Below are 16,518 nucleotides of genomic sequence, written 5' to 3'. Positions count from 1 at the left end.
AGGCGAGAACAAGTAAAAGATCAAACTGGCAGATCACTGTAATATACTGTCTGTTCAGATGTACAAAGATTAGAGCAATATGCAAATATCGCGATCTACTGCAGACTCTACTAATGCAGGAGGTCTATAGATGAAATAAATTCAGTATTACATCTCAGACTTCCAAAACAAAATCAGTAGTGGAGAAAGCAAAGAGAATTTCCTGGAAATTTATCAGAAATTGAGACTTTTACAATCTTAAAATTAGCAGAGGTCCCTGAGAAAGCGCCAGGGTCCAGTTCCAGACCCCATTCTGCATATAATACAAGTATCATCATTATTAACTTCTATAGTTCTTTTTTAAAATACATATAAAACAATCGCCAAAGATTCTAAAATTTCATTATCATATTTGACAGTATTTACCTCCAGACACCGGCTAAAGCCCGTAGACTCATGAAAATAGTCAAGGCAAGCCAAATTCCAGCAAAGCCATTGCTTTTAGACAGGAGGAACAGAGAAGCAATACTTACTATAGCTACTAGAACCTGAAACAATAAAGAAATTGTGGTCAGTGATCAAATTTATATATGCGCGTCTAAAGATTAAACAGTTGCGCTAGAGATCTGATATATTACCATAGAGTATGCAGAATAAGCAAAATCAGATACTCCATAGTTAACACCATCAAAAACAAATGCTAAAGAATTAATTGGCTGTGTTGCTGCAACAAACTGATTATGTAATAAAAGACAACATTTCTTTTCAATAAAATGTATCATGGGAAGTAAATAAATAAGTAAATGTGTTTCTGTAGATTTTATTAAGAAAAATACGTACTGGGATGCCTATAGTTATGAGATGAAGAACATGTTTGTCACCAGTAAAGACTAGTGCTCCATATTGCAACCCAATTCCTACGACGAGAGACAGACCCAGACCGAGTACAAATGCCATCTGCAGTATAATTCTTTCTAGAAATTAAACCCCGCCAATACAATGAACTGATAGTACCTCCTCGTTTTAAAAAAGAAAACCTGTAGTACTCGAGATGCAGCAGAGGCTGCCTTCTTATAGTCCTTCTCAGTAAATGCACAAGCAATGATAGCCTGTAGTAATGAATAACGTAATTCTTCTGTGTTACTCATTATTCCTTTAACTTCATAAATTCATGAACTGATTTTGCGAAAAGGAGTGAGGTAAAGTACCTGTCCTGCAACAGCCAAGCCATCAGCAAGAAGGGAGGATGTCATCCAAACCTGTAAGCAGATTTGGAAAGCTGCCATAGGAGTTGAACCTAATCTTGAAGCTAATGATGCTGCTAAAGTGACACAAGATGTTGCAGCAATCACCCTTCCCAATAAATAAAATCCTGCATTTTGCATGTGAAATCATACACAGGTAAACTTAATAGGGAGAACTAGAAGTTGATTTAACAATGTAGCCAACCTAGTAACGTTTGATGTTACTATAAGATGAGCAGCATCCTACCATTTTTAAGAAACCGACTGAACTGCAAACTCTTAATGCTTGAGGGTAAGAGGTGAACTTGTTTCACCAATTTACAGAAAAGAATAACTAAGATTAAGTACCTATGAAATGGTACCCCGTGTAAGAAAACAACAAATGTGCCTGATGTGCCAAATTTGGACGACATTAGGACTTTAAAAAACAACTGAATTAAGGGACTGAATATGCAACGCGATATATTGGAATCAGGCGCCTTGTTTTAAAACTTACTGGGACAGCACATGAGCAATTGCTGCACCACGAACTCCCATATGGCAACCAAAGATAAGTATGGGGTCCAAAACCACATTTGCTAGATCTCCTGCAACTGCATTGTTGTGAAGTCTGCCTAAAGCTTTTGCATATAACATTTTTTCCGCTTATTTGCTAAACTAGATTGAAGAAATAAATCATACCTGTTGCATAAAGGGGAGTTGTAGTATCTTTAAAGCCTCGAAAGATTCCTTGCATGGCTAAAGAGAGAAGAACTGCTGGAGCCCCCAGCGATCTAAGTTTCAAATAACTTTCAGCCAGCTCTATCATAGGTGAATCCTATTTAAAAGAAATATCAATGAAATATTGAAATCACTAGTTGTCTTCAAACAGGTAAAGAAATCTCAAGTGCACAGAAAAGAAGAAAGGTGCTTACTGATCTGACCCCCATTATTCGCAGTAATGGTTTAGCTAGAAATATAAGAAATATGCTTTGGAGGATGCCAAGTACAGCTCCCATAATCAATGCTGTGGATGCTGAAGGAATATGTCTCTTTTCTCTTGTAATAGCTCGCGTTACCACTGCATTGGTTGTTAAATTTATGGTTTCCTGTCTAGTTTTAGTTTGAGCTTTGTCTGAATGACTACAGTCCACACTCGTGGACTTAGTTGCAATTGTTTCAAATGCTGATGATGTTGAAACTGAATGAGTTTCATTGTCTGCCTCATCCTCTTTAATTTCACCCTTCAAAGCTACAGCACCCTTTTCCAAGCTGTCAAGGATGACATTTTCTGACTTCACTTCCAACATTTCTTCGTCCTTCTGCACTTCCTTCCCTAATCTTCCAGCAGTATCTTCCTCTGCTACATAAGAAGTTGTTATACTAACAAGAGGAAATATAGTAACTTTTGATGCTTGATTGAAAATTGCAATAGATACTCCAACAGCAGCAATCTCCACCGCGCCTAAACAAAAAAGTACTCTACAAATTAAAAGAATTCACATATTCCGTGTACTAAGAAGATCATCAATTTTTAAGATTGTGCATCTAATGCTACTAAATGACTAAACAGGCCAATAGACAAACTGATAAGCGAGGAAATCATTCACATACCTAAACGGCCAATAAAGGCAGTGTCGATTAGGGAAGCAACAGGATCAGCAGCTAATGCCAAGGCTGCTGGGACTGCAATGCTTAGTATCTCTGAGCCAAGTGCATCCATCTTAAATAAAAGACTATAAAAAAAATAATATCATAATCATCAATAAAACTAGCTGAACACCGAACAGGACTTCTTTCCCTCTAATTTTGTTCTCTTTGAACACAATTATAACCACTGCATTTTCAGAATATACCTCACATCTTTAAAGAAGATAAAAAGAGGCATGTTCCAGTTTGTTGCAGGGTAATGCATGACATCATCCTCGGCCAAAATTCTTCTGCAATATATGTACAAATGCTAGATCATCAAGGCTTAATACTTGTGCAACTATACTTTTGATCGACAACATATAGTAAAAATCCATAATATCAAGGCCCATATACCGGTACATGTAGTTGGAGTATGAACTTTCCCTTGTCATATGATCAAGAAAGTTTGCGCAGTTTATGCGATGTTCACAGACATGAAATCTCATTAAGTGCATTAGACAAGGAAAAGATTAAAATCAAATGAAGTACTATACCAAAAATAAGAAGCTGACCTTCTGTTGATATTTGAGATGAGGATGTTTTAGTGGGACTTCAAATGACTAGGCACAGAAAGCATATGATGATGAGAGCATAACTTAACTTCATCATTCCAAAGAGCAAGGCTTTTTTTCAAATAAGCCAATACTCTTGTTTAATACAGTGGTGGATCCTGATCCGAACTTAAGACGGGTCAATATTAATATATATAATCCACGAATATGTATAATTAAAAATATTTAGGAGCTCAGTTGGCCCTCCTTGCTGCGATCAGGATCCGTCTTCTTATACCTTGGATATTTAAGAGTGTTAAACAATCCGTGAATAAACCAAACATTAACATTAATGAAACTACTGTATACAATCTCTAGAAAGCTACATTACTTAAGGATTAAGTCTTTACAAGGACCTTCCTCAGTTAAACAAAAACCTGATAACATCAGACCATAACAGGTGAAGAAAGAAAGTTTAAAAATCATACTACTTTCCATATAATAATATAAACTTCTGTACCATATGATATACACCTTCTTGTTTATATTTTTATCATTTGCATATCTGTTCCCCAGTTAAAGCCTAATACTGTGGAGTGTGGACCTCGATATTATATTAAAATAATTGAAATATACGAGGGGAAGAAGACACCTTCCGGGGTAGAATATGATACGATTGTATTCTTAATATTTTGAGGTTTTAGGAGAACCAGTAATTTAATATGGTATCACAGCTCATGTTGGCAAAAGACTTGACTAGACTTGTAACTTATGGATGTGAAGTCAAGTTGTTTTCCTCAACTTGTAGCTAAAAACAAGTCCATAGAATTTAACCTTTATACAATAAAGCAAACCTTAAACCCACATTTACCAGTAATCTAAGCAATTGCAGGATATACTAAAACAAATGTGACTTAACTAGTAATTAAACAGAAGTCCATAGAATTTGACCATTATAGAATAAAGCAAACCTTAATGAATCGAAACTAATTAATCTCGAGCACATGTTTTAAGAACCGGTTAATTGTTTAAGTTCTAGTGAATTTAAAATTTTAGGATTGATATTTGGCATAACGTGAAGCTTCAAACTAGAGAAATGATAGTTACATTCACAATCAACTTCAGTATTCAAATCCATTGAAAATTAGGATTGAATTCATGTAGAAGAGTTAAAGTTAAAGAAAAACTGAGAATAGCTAATGAGAAGCTTTGATCATAAAATCTGAGAGATGTAGTCATAACATTTGAAAATGTAGAGTTGAATTCTATCGACGCCTTTGGACAGAGTAATAATCGTCGTTTTATTATTACAGCTCACTTACTAGCAAACCGGACTGTCAATTTTTTTTCTTTCGGCCAAATTCATAAAATGTGATGCAAAGAACTGATCAATTTTGATTGCAAAGTAATTCTTGACATTATGGCATCAACTGTACTAGATTATAGATAAGCTGCAATACATTGACGGATCAAGTCCACAAAATGTGACATATGGTAAAGTATTACGAGCTTAACACCGATCTAACTAAAACTGCATTTAAATCAGAAATCAGTTGAGCAGAAATGTCATGCCATCTGCTTCATTTACTCGAAAACACAGCCACCATAACCTGCAATTTTCACACAAAATTAAACTTCGATTATTACCTCAATGTACATAACCAAAGCAAACATACCCCGTATATCCTGCTCGTATTAATTCACTGAACATATATTGAAATAAACAAAGGAGAAATAGACTTACTGGGATCAGTTAAGGTAATGAGACCAGAGTTATTAAAATCGCAGTTCCATTTGTTTCTTCCATTGCGCTGGTAAAAAACATTCATTGCGACTGAAGCATGATTCATGCGATTATCGGGCTCGAAACAAGGGCACCCCGGCTGCAGAAATTTGCTGCAGTCTACAAGAGGACATGCGTATTCAATGTTATTTTGTAGAGCTGTTTCATCTGTCGATGGTTTTGCAATGCACCATGTTTTCTGTACACAAAAATGCAGATCACCTTAGTATAATCAATTAAATAAAATGAACATCACTTCAATTAAATACATGCTGTAAATTTTCATTATTTTTTCGAAATTACCACAGAGTTTAACTCTTCATCAGCCAATACAGAAGTTGCAACTGCGTAGCAAGAAAATCAAAGTAAGCCACAAAGTAAAAAAAAATAAAATCAAGTAATACGTTTCGTCACCACCAACTCCCATTGAAACTCAATTAAGTAATAATCCATAAAATAACGTCATGAGACTAATATTCTTTTCGGGACCCATTTTATTATTTTAAGATCATATATTATATTCTTATGGAAAAAACTAAAAAAAAGAATTTTATATCATTTCCGGGATCATATATTATATTTTAATGGAATAATCTTGAGCTGAAACCAGATTTTTAGTTTGTTTATAGTAGGTGTCAATAGAAGCGAACCGAATGAACATGTACCTGTGACAGAGGAGAAAATGAGAAGGCAGAGACAGAGAGCTGGTAATTTTGCCATGTAATGCAGCCGCTGATATTACCGGGGTGGCAGCAAAATATGTTGTGTACACTAATAGTCTCCTAGACAAATGAGATAGAGATGTGCACTCCTGGAGATAAGAGAGTTACAGATTTTAAAAGGGAGGCTAACAGTTGTATGTTATTATTATTAATATTAATTAGCCTTATATGCTATTTTATGATATCTTTGTGATTATGGGACCCACAAAATGAATATATTGTTAAGAGGCCGTGTGGGCAAGTTTTAAAAAAAAGTGTCTTCTTGTTTAAAATAATGAGATGGATTAGAAATGAGAAATAAATAAGTTAATAAAGTGTTTGAAAAAGAAGTAGAAGTTCTGAGAGAGAAACTAACATTTTCTACTTTTTTTTAAGATGCTTCCACTTATTTACACAAACAGGTCAAGAAAAGCATAAACCAGAAGCATCTTCAGCTTCCTCTAAACAACAGGCGCTTAGTTTAAATTTTTTTTGGAAGCTTCATTTCTTGATTAAACTAATCTATATATATGGGATATTAGGAGTGCAAGAGTATCTCTAATAGGTTTGGTTATAATAGTTAGCTGAATTGGATTTATAAAATATTATATAAAATTTGCTGAACTAATAAGACATTGTACTCCGATGATTTTGATTATAAATTAAAAAGAGTATGTTATTAATATTTTAGAGTGTTGTAAATAGAATATATATCACTTTAATATGATAATAAATGATGTGTAATCTTCCTACAAATTTCTTACAAGCATGTAGAGGTTCGACATATATAGTTATTCATAAGAGCTTGATTATAATTATAGACAAAAGGAAAGTATGATTGGAGTGTGATATTTTTAACAAATTATCTATATTTTTTATTTTTGATATGTCAATTCAATTTTTAATTAAAGAAATTTGATGGTTGAAGTTTCTCTAACGTGACATCTATCTAGGCTCTTCATCTAATTTCTCTAATCTTTTAGCCTTTTCATGTATTACAAATTTTTGCTTGTGGTTAAAATTGAACAACTCTTTATTTCCCAACTTATTAACTGTCATCAGTTGGAAACCTTTTACTTTTCATTTTAAATGGCATTTTGGACGGATGAGTTATAAATTAGAAACGACATTAAAATTAAAATTTAGGATCACACACATCCATTAAATAAATATGAATTTAATGAAACCTGACTAGCTATTTAAATATAAATTAAACTAAATGCCATTTAAGATACCTTACCTCAAACCTAAATTATTATTAAAATTCATAATATTCATTAACTACTACTTACTTACAATAATAAACAATTAATATATATATATATATATATATATATATATATATATATATATATATATATATATATATATATATATATATATATATATATATAGGAGTAAGATCCTAAGAGAATTTTTTTATCGAGAGAACTAGCTTATCTACCGTAGATCAGCCATTCTAATCCAATGGCTACTATAATTAAGAGATTTAGTAAATATTTATTAGTAATTCAACAAAGGGCATAATCGGACACGGATGATAAAAAATCTTTTGGGGAATATTCATTTATGATCATATATACACATGATTTGGGGAATTTTCCTTTTTTATATTCTCCATATCTGAATCAATCAACTAGAGCATTTAATGTATATTAAACTTTGAATTTCAAATTTCAAATTTTCAAAAGATTCACCATGATGAAAATATTTAATTATCAGATATTCTTTAAAATATTATGAAAATTTTTATTCACATAATTAGCATGAGAAATTTACTATAAAATTTGAAATGAAAATTGAATTTTTTTTAAATATTCATTTAAATAAATTTCTATTTTACGATTCTACATAATATTTTTGAAATATCAAATTATTTGAGAATTTTATTATAATAATTGAAATTGAGATTCTTTAAAAACTATTACAATACATTTTTAAATAAAAAAATTTAATTTAAGATAAGATTATAACATGATTTAAATTTAAAAAAATACAACAATGTCATGTTTGCTAAATCTATACTTTATTTTTTATTAAAGATTATTTTAAAAATTGTATAAATATTTAGTTTTCTAATAAAGATTTTTTAAAATGTTGTATAGATATTTAGTTACAAGACTAACTTGCAAAATCTATTGTAGCACTCTATCAAAATGGAGATTGTTTAATATATTCAATCATATGTTTTTCTTATTAGGAGTTTTATAAAGTGCTCTTTGAATATAAATTAAGTTAGTATTCTACTTCAATAATAGAATTGTGAGAATCTTAAAAATAATTACTTAAATATAGTTCATTATATTAATATTTTTTTATATTACTTATAATAGATATTTTATGTCAATTTTATAAAAAAGATTTAAAAAATTTGCTATATATCATTCTACGATATTTGAGCGAACATTTTAAAGAATCTCAATGTCATATCGATAAAATCCACATCAAAATATATCCTTAGCAAACTGATAACCCGATTATATTTTATAATATATACTAGAATCTATTTTTAAATTTATTTCTATGATTAAAAGAAAAATATAAATAATAAAATATAAAATTTTTACAAGAATCTTTTTTGACAAATATGCCTTATAGCCTTGCAAATGAGTATCTCTTCTACGGAACTCTTACAAGAATCTTTAAATGTACATATATTAGAATCTCAACATATTATAATATGTAATAATTCTACCAAATATTGGGATGTATCTTATTATACATTATTCTATTTAGAATCTCAATTTCTATTATTATAAAAGAATTATTAAGTAATCAGTATATTTCAATGACAAATGCTTAGTAGAATCTTTTACATACATTATTATTATATTATTTCAAGAGTGTTTTTAAAAGAAATCTAATACACAAATATTGATTTAGGAAATATTATTTGTCAGAAGATTCTCTTAAGTGTTTTAAACAAATGAAAATCTTAATTTATTATATTTCATTTTAGTAATGAATAATTTGTTAGTAATTGGATTCCTGCTGCTTCACCAAGAACGTTATTAGCGTAGACACCTGGAAAGTTGTGTTCTTCCACATTGAATATTGTATTACCAGAGAGATAGAAATATTCCACAAGATACTCTCAAGCATCTTGGATGCCTCTTGAGTTAGAACTCTGTCGTCACTAAAAATATAATAAGAATTCTTTTTCTTTACTGATCATAATAATCAACATCAAGAAGCACCGTTCTAAAAGCAACAATATCAATTTAATTTAACTACTACGATAAAAATTCTTACAATCAAAGACGCAAATACTAAAAACCAACTAAAAGTGCAACATATTCCTTCCTCTCTTGGATTCCATAACTCTGTGTAAGACTTGTTCAAGAATACTCTGAAGAACTCCTTAAAAAAGGTTAACAACTACTCTGCAGAATAAAACAAAAAATCGGATTTAGTATTATAGGTGTTGTTAGCTAAAGGATTAGTTACAAGAATCGTTTAAAACATCCTTGAACAATGATAGGAAAGACCTCAAACCTTGTAATTTTCTCCCTGTTCTCCATTGTCAACTTCTGTATCTCTTTTATTTTGCTTATGTGTAGGGGTGTAAATGAGCCGAGCCGAGCCGAACTCTAGAGTGCTCGTGTATCGTTTATTAAAAAATTAGCGAACTCGAACTCGAGCTTGGATCGAGCCAAAAATATTGTTTGAGGATCGACTCATTAAGGAATAACCCTGTTCACAAACGGCTCGCGAACCGCTCATGAACATGTCTCACGAGCTTTTGCTCACGAACTGCTCATTAACTTACGCTCACAAACATGTCTCACGAATTTTTGCTCACCAACCGCTCATTAATTTTGTTCACGAGCATGTTTAATAAACTTTGCTAACGAGCTAGTTTATGCTCATAAATTTATTTACGAGCTTGTTTGTTATTTAATTTAATTAAAAAAATAAATTAAAATTCTAACAATATTATAAGTTATGCTCTAAGGAATCATAAATTCAAAATTAATCATCCATTAATAAAACTCCCACATCCACGAGACATGTTCACGGGCCGAGTTCACGAACTACGCTCACGAGCCAAGTTCACGAACCATGTTCACGAACTCATAATTCGAACTTGTTCGCGAACTATCGAGTCGAACTTTACTGTGCTCAAGTTCAGCTCGTTTATAAAACGAGCCTTAAAATTGTGCTCAAGATCGACTCATATATGAATCGAACGGAGCTCGAACCGAGCTTTTTTCGAACCAAACACCGAGCGGTTATCGAGCGTATCAACTCATTTACAGCCCTACTTATGTGATTATGAAAAAGAAGAGTATCTCTTGTATGTGTTTGTATATATATTGATAATCAGAAATTTGATTAATCTTTCCATTTTAAAGTTTATTCTGATTGATTTGTATGAAATCAGATGTAATCAAAAACTTCCATGTTTAGTAGATTCTTTGATGATCACATTTAAATTACTAAGCAACATGCCCAATGTACTGAAGATTATTACATCAATGCCATTAAATATATCAGTTTTAATTCTGAATACAATTACAATATATCTACGGTTACTATTAGATCTCTCAGTTCTCTTGATAATAAAGTTCTCCCTCGAACCTTACTCACATATATATATATATATATATATATATATATATATATATATATATATATATATATACATAGAGAGAGAGAGAGAGAAGTTCTATGGAGACTGATTTTTGTGGAGACTTTAGAGACTTAATCACAGCCATTCATTTCTTACCCATCTAAGGGCTGCAGATATTTGTCCTGCGCATTCGTTTTCTCTCTCTATCCCGTCCTGCACTTTTAAATCGGTGAACAACAAGCAGAACTTTTAAATCCTGCATAACATAAAATAATAATTCTATAATATTGGTGTTCAATCACCGAAATCCTAACAATAAAAATAATAATTACATATAAAACAAAGATGTAGTTGGACATTGCAATGATTGACACTGAACTCATTGTCATTGTCCTGCAACGAATTGTATTTGTTGCAAGACAAAATAACACTTAGATATATCACAAATATACGGGACAAATTATTAATATTACAGTACTAGACATGCAGGACAAGAATAGTGTAAATTATAAAGATAGTTTTGAATTAAAACTAAAACAAGAAATGTAGAACAAGAATATTAATAATACAATACTAGAAATGCAGGACAATAATAGTGTAAATTATTAATATTACATTACTAGAAATGCAGGACAAAAAATATTTAATCATGTCCATTAATTGCCAAATTATTTTAACGGTAGATATTGTAGTTTCTAAGGACTGTAAAGCTTTTGGTCTCCATTGAACCCAACTCTCTCTCTCTCTCTCTCTCTCTCTCTCTCTATATATATATATATATATATATATATATATATATATATATATATATATAGAGAGAGAGAGAGAGAGAGAGAGAGAGAGAGAGAGTTGGGCTCCTTGGAAACCCCATTTTTTTTGGAGTCCTATCTATCTACCGTTGGATCAATCTAATCCTGCAGTTGTCAAAAAAATATATTAAATTGTTAAATTAATAAAAAGTCAAAGACATATGTTCTGTTTCCTACTACAACTCTATTATCTCGCACCCAAGAAAACATTAATTACAATTTCAAAAAACAGAATTCCTGATATCTTGCTTTTTGTTTCGTAGATGGAAATTTAGACAATATTGTTTTGCAGAAAAGGGGATTGTTTTGTCCTGCATGATTCCATCTACGTACATCATCAAGAAGATACTACCGATGGTGTTGATCAATGGAAGAAATCGAAAAATAAAAAGAATTGTTTGAGAATTGTGCAGGACAAGAATAAACTAAAAAAGAAGAGAACTGTCGAATAGTGCAGGACAAGAATAGTGAGACACTTTCATCATCAAGAGATACTACCGATGGTGTTAATCTATGGAAAAAAATCGAAAGAATAAAGAGAATTGTTTGTGAATAGTGCAGGACAAGAATAAACTAAAAAAAAAGATACATTTGTCGAATAGTGCAAGACAAGAATAGTGCAGGACAAGAATAAAGAGACACGTACATCATCAAGAAGATATGGTGTTTATCTATGAAAGAAATCCAAAGAAGAAAATTAAGCAAATGGTGCAGAACAAAAGTGGAAATTAAACTCCTGAGAACACTTATATGCTTGTAACTGCCGCACGATGTGAGTTATTCACGTAAAGATATGTTCAAACACCACATGACATCTTTGGAAAAAAGAAAATACATTTATTATAAAATAAATTAATGAAAACAATAGCCGTTGGATCTAAATGGAATGGAGGGACCAGATTGGGACTCCAAGGACTTCAACAATTAAGGGACTCCATATAACTTTCCTATATATATATATATATATATATATATATATATATATATATATATATATATATATATATATATATATATATGAGTTGCACTCCACACAGAACACTTTAAAAAAAGAACAACACAGAACACTATCATAACACTTTATTTTTCATAAAAAATAATTTGTCAAGATCATAATCACATAGTTAAACACCAATTAAACTTGATATATGAAATCAAACATCCAAAATCATCTAAATTATTAATATGAAATATTATAGAATCCATAAAAGAATCCAGAATAGAATCATATATATATTTTTTAGACGATTAATATTACATAGAATCATGTTATTTTTAATCTATATTTATTGTCAAACATGTTAGATACTATTGTTATTCATAATAAAAGGTTTATTAGCCTAAAATTAGAATTTAATTCAAGTTTTAGATGAGATTCTATATTCGATTCTAAAGTGTTGTTCTTTGTTCTTCTTCTAAGGGTGTTCTGTTTTGAGCAATGCCCTATATGGCTATATATATATACTTTGTTATGCAAACCAAACTTACAACATTATGTGATTCTCAATCAATTTTGATAATGTAATATTACAAAACACGAGATTCTGCTGTAATATATTCAATATTATAAAACATGAGATTCTGTTGTAGTACATATTTAGCTCATATAATGTTACAAAAGTATATATCTAACTTATATACTCATTTTCTTATATATCTTGTGAATAGGACTGAGCATTCGGCCGTTTCAATTTAAAACCGAACCGATTGAACTGAAAAAATAAAAAATCGAATTAGATTTTTTCCCCGAAATTGAACCGGACCGAATTATTATTCTGAACCGAACCGAACCAACCGAATTATTTCGGTCGGTTCCGGTTTAAAAAAATCGAAATACCTTGTATTGTTTTTAAATTATAATAGAAGCTGAGTATAGCCTCAGATTAAAAGATCGAGGAATAAAAACCTAGAGACTAGAGTATGAACAGATTTGTGTTAGAATTAGAGACTTCAGCTTGATGAAGTGATGAATTTGAATACAAATTGAAGTTGCTGGAAACCGAATCGGAGAGCTCAGAGGTGAGCCGCACTTGTCGCTTTGTTAGTCAGGTAAGGTTAGGATTTTGGACATTTGATTCTAGGCTTATCAACAAAGAATGTATATATAATATATTTATTTTATATATAATAAAATGTTCGGTTATTTTGGTTTAAACCGAAATATTATACTCCCTTTGTCCCATAATGTTTGGCTTGTTTAACTTTTGATGATCAAATTGATCAAATTTTGACCACAAATTACATATATAATATGATTAAGAACAATCATAAAAATTATATCATTAAAAAATATACTTTACGTACTTTATTATGCATATTTTATATTTTTAAAATTATAAGAGAATTACATGTAATTTGTAGTCAAAGTTCGGTCAATTTGACCATAAAAAGTCAAACAAACCAAAAATTATGGGATGAAGAGAGTATTAAAAACCGAACCAAATCAAAAAAATTTCCGGTTCAAACCAAAAAATCGAATTAATCAAAATTTTGAAAAAGATGAAACCAAACCAAACCGAAATTATACAGTTCGGTTCGGTTTTACATTTAGTTCAATTTGCTCACCCCTACTTGTGAGCATAAAATATTTTTAATAATGATTTATATCATTTTTTCTTGTTGAATAATGTTCACCCAGCTATTTATGCTCATCTTTAATTCATTTTCATAATATCTTTTTGTTATATGTACGATAAAATATCATCAATGTGCTGAATGATATCGAATATATTACCTTGAAAGTGTTGATACATATTTTCCCATATTTCCGTGAGAAGGGAAAGAAGATAAGAATAAATTTAAAAGATAATCTCTCGCATACTTCCGAGTATATTTGAAAAAGAAATTAAAATTCTATTATCAGAATCTGTTATATTTTCTTCCATTTTCTCCTCTTCAGATTCTTATAATACAATATATAGATTATTTTCATGAAACACAACTCTACATAACGTATATAAAATATATACGAGAAAACTCAGGCGACTTCAGCCGAGCCAAGTCACAAAGAACATTTTACGAAAGAATTATGATGATTCACAATACTACTAATGAACAACACAGCTGCTTTTATACTTGGTTGTTCGACGTTTCTTGTCGTACGAACTGTTGAGCACTAATAAACACCGGGCTTGTTGATGAAATGTAGGCTTCACGAAGCTGGAAATCACATGAAAACTAGACGTTATGCTCATGCGAATATCTAGAGGCAACCCTTTTCCAGATTCGAGCATATCCTGCATGCTTCTTCCTGCCCCGTACATCGGCTTGTTCTTCGTTCCGATGCTCAGTTGGAATCGTGTTTTTCCATCACTATATGCATATAGTTCTTGTCCCTGAAACAGAATCGAAAACCGTTAAAAAGGTCGTAACGACGACCCGCTACGAGTTCTGGCTGAGTCGGAAAAATTAGTGAGATTTTTATCTTATTTGTTGTTTCATCCTTATATTTGAATGAAATTTATGTTAAATAATCAAACGCATTGGCCTTACCACTGAGATTGCGAATGGGGGGAGATTGGTATAGGAGATTGACAGGATGGGAGGTCGAATGTGAAGACCGAACAGCTTCGACTTGTTATCGATCACAAGTTGAATCGAAAAGTTACTGGTCAGTAATTTAGTTGTCACACCCGACGCATCCACTCCCTCCCCGAGTCCGAATTCTCGAATTCCTGCGATCTACAACAAAATTAAACATATAAATATTAATCGTGAGTAATATCGGGCTAGATTAAAATCCGTCGAATAATATCATATAAGATCCTGTTGGACACTTCTCCGACATTTGTTTTAGATGAATTGGTTACTTAATAAAATACACGTACCTTAATTGACAGCTTAGGAGTAGGAGGCTTGGTTGCAAAGTAAAAAACAAGCAAAGCCAATCCCAAGCTGACCAAAAGCCGCAAAACAATCTGCAAACATATCCACGCACACGAAGAAGAATGCCGAAAGGTAAAATATCTCCACCACCCCATTTCCCTTCCATGACTACTCCCATAATACTCCTCGTCCTCCTCTTCATCCACAACCTCCTTGTCGTTTCCAAGGACATCGCAAACCCGAAGATTTTTGACATGAATTTTATCATCATAAGGAACTAGGACACTTTTTTTGTCGTGCAGAAAGGAGTTGTTGGAGCCTCTGGATGAAGAGTAGTGGGAGAGAGTGGCTCTCGCGGTTTCGAGATTAGGGTTGGGGAGGTCATGGGAGCTGTTGGCGTTAGAGAGTGTGGAAGGGCTTTGCACGAAGTAGACGGCGTAAGGGTAGGATCGGAATAGTGACTCTTCTTCCGACTCAGTGGTCTTGTGATTCGCCATGGATCATCAGTTTGTTTGTTTTGGAGCAAAGAGAATGTACATATGAGGGCTTTGTGATGGAAGAGATTTATAATGACAGAAAATAGACGTTAGATTATATGTACAGTGCGTATGACACAAATATAATACACTACTCCGTCATAAGACCTTTTGCGGGCAAATCGGTGAAATTAGAAAATTAATAATTATTTTTATATGGTGTCGTTAGAAAACTGAAAATGTACCTTTTTATAATATTTGTCGGTCATCTAATATATATAAATTTCAATCAAAATTTGTCGAAACATGAATTCGACCTTATGCATGTATCAATCAATATACATATGTTTAGACTTTTTGTTTTTCTTGTCAGGTATATGTGCATATTTTTTAGTTGCAAGGTGCATCGGAAAATCATGAAACAAGAATTTTGATAACTTTACATGATGAAAATCAATTATTTCTACAGTATTTAAAATTCAAAATTATTCCTGACAATTTTTGAAAATTATTAGCATAATGTGTGCCTGGGCACACAGGCCAGGGCAACTCTCTGACAGAAATAGTTTCAAGGCCTAAAGATTAGGAGGTGTTTTGTTTGGGCATTGATCGAGTGAACTTAATTAGCAGACCAATTGCTGGTGCTTTTTCTGCTTTACACCGAATTAGACTTTCTTTTACATTGCCATGAAATCATAGCAAAGTAAGCACGCTTTCCCATTCCTTAATTCTACTTTCACTACACTTTTTATACTATATTTAATTATCGGCATACCAAAAAATAATATCTTTCCATCACTTATGATAAATTTGATCATTAAAAGTTAAAACTGGATAACAAAAAAAATGGACAGGAACATCAAGTATAGTCATTTATCGGTGTACAATTTATCTTTGATTTATTGGAAAGGTTAGGATGCGGAAATTACTTGTAAAACGGATTATCGTTAAACAATAAGATCAGTT

The 16,518-nt window shown here is 31.7% G+C and overlaps 3 protein-coding genes across 7 annotated transcripts; all 3 read right to left on the bottom strand.

Annotated features, from left to right (window-relative positions):
• Positions 1-13: 13 nt before the first annotated feature.
• Positions 14-3,742, bottom strand: LOC108226383 (protein DETOXIFICATION 43). Of its 5 annotated transcripts, none has more exons than XM_064079256.1 (13): positions 3,249-3,734; positions 3,059-3,142; positions 2,817-2,938; positions 2,138-2,562; positions 1,905-2,040; positions 1,720-1,816; positions 1,471-1,571; positions 1,188-1,351; positions 1,017-1,088; positions 820-936; positions 618-713; positions 406-527; positions 14-292 (listed from the first exon to the last, which is right to left on the bottom strand). In XM_064079256.1, exons 1-13 carry the CDS (start codon positions 3,347-3,349, stop codon positions 244-246), a joined length of 1,686 nt encoding a protein of 561 aa, XP_063935326.1. In that variant the 5' UTR covers positions 3,350-3,734; the 3' UTR covers positions 14-243. The 5 variants fall into 5 exon arrangements, 4 of the variants coding, with proteins under 4 accessions (XP_063935326.1, XP_017256815.1, XP_017256814.1 ...); XM_017401326.2 differs by having other exon boundaries at positions 2,138-2,667; positions 3,059-3,139; positions 3,249-3,731; XM_017401325.2 differs by having other exon boundaries at positions 2,138-2,667; positions 3,249-3,729.
• A 927-nt stretch (positions 3,743-4,669) lies between these two features.
• Positions 4,670-5,963, bottom strand: LOC135147360 (glucan endo-1,3-beta-glucosidase-like). Its single transcript, XM_064080539.1, has 4 exons — positions 5,834-5,963; positions 5,472-5,512; positions 5,130-5,367; positions 4,670-4,995 (listed from the first exon to the last, which is right to left on the bottom strand). Exons 1-4 carry the CDS (start codon positions 5,886-5,888, stop codon positions 4,970-4,972), a joined length of 360 nt encoding a protein of 119 aa, XP_063936609.1. The 5' UTR covers positions 5,889-5,963; the 3' UTR covers positions 4,670-4,969.
• Positions 5,964-14,098: 8,135 nt separating this feature from the next.
• Positions 14,099-15,632, bottom strand: LOC108226628 (uncharacterized). Its single transcript, XM_017401620.2, has 3 exons — positions 15,079-15,632; positions 14,744-14,932; positions 14,099-14,586 (listed from the first exon to the last, which is right to left on the bottom strand). Exons 1-3 carry the CDS (start codon positions 15,571-15,573, stop codon positions 14,299-14,301), a joined length of 972 nt encoding a protein of 323 aa, XP_017257109.1. The 5' UTR covers positions 15,574-15,632; the 3' UTR covers positions 14,099-14,298.
• Positions 15,633-16,518: the final 886 nt, after the last annotated feature.

This window comes from Daucus carota, chromosome 6 (genome assembly GCF_001625215.2).
Source record: "Daucus carota subsp. sativus chromosome 6, DH1 v3.0, whole genome shotgun sequence".
Taxonomy (NCBI): domain Eukaryota; kingdom Viridiplantae; phylum Streptophyta; class Magnoliopsida; order Apiales; family Apiaceae; genus Daucus; species Daucus carota.
Note: the sequence above shows the minus strand (reverse complement) of the source record. Positions and strands in the feature narration are given on the sequence as shown.

Bases quoted from the DNA above. Each gene is read 5' to 3' on its own strand.
- LOC135147360 (XM_064080539.1), bottom strand. From the start codon at position 5,888: ATGGCAAAATTACCAGCTCTCTGTCTCTGCCTTCTCATTTTCTCCTCT. The intron at 5,513-5,833 runs GTACATGTTCAT...CTTGCTACGCAG, and splicing joins CATTTTCTCCTCTGTCACAG to TTGCAACTTCTGTATTGGCT. The intron at 4,996-5,129 runs GTAAGTCTATTT...TGAAAATTGCAG, and splicing joins CATTACCTTAACTGATCCCA to GTTATGGTGGCTGTGTTTTC.
- LOC108226383 (XM_017401325.2), bottom strand. From the start codon at position 3,349: ATGCACTTAATGAGATTTCATGTCTGTGAACATCGCATAAACTGCGCA. The intron at 2,939-3,058 runs GTATATTCTGAA...TTTTTTTTATAG, and splicing joins ATCTTCTTTAAAGATGTGAG to TCTTTTATTTAAGATGGATG. The intron at 1,572-1,719 runs GTAAGTTTTAAA...ACCATTTCATAG, and splicing joins ATTGCTCATGTGCTGTCCCA to GTACTTAATCTTAGTTATTC.
- LOC108226628 (XM_017401620.2), bottom strand. From the start codon at position 15,573: ATGGCGAATCACAAGACCACTGAGTCGGAAGAAGAGTCACTATTCCGA. The intron at 14,933-15,078 runs GTACGTGTATTT...ATTTTGTTGTAG, and splicing joins CTCCTAAGCTGTCAATTAAG to ATCGCAGGAATTCGAGAATT. The intron at 14,587-14,743 runs GTAAGGCCAATG...ATTCTGTTTCAG, and splicing joins CCCCATTCGCAATCTCAGTG to GGACAAGAACTATATGCATA.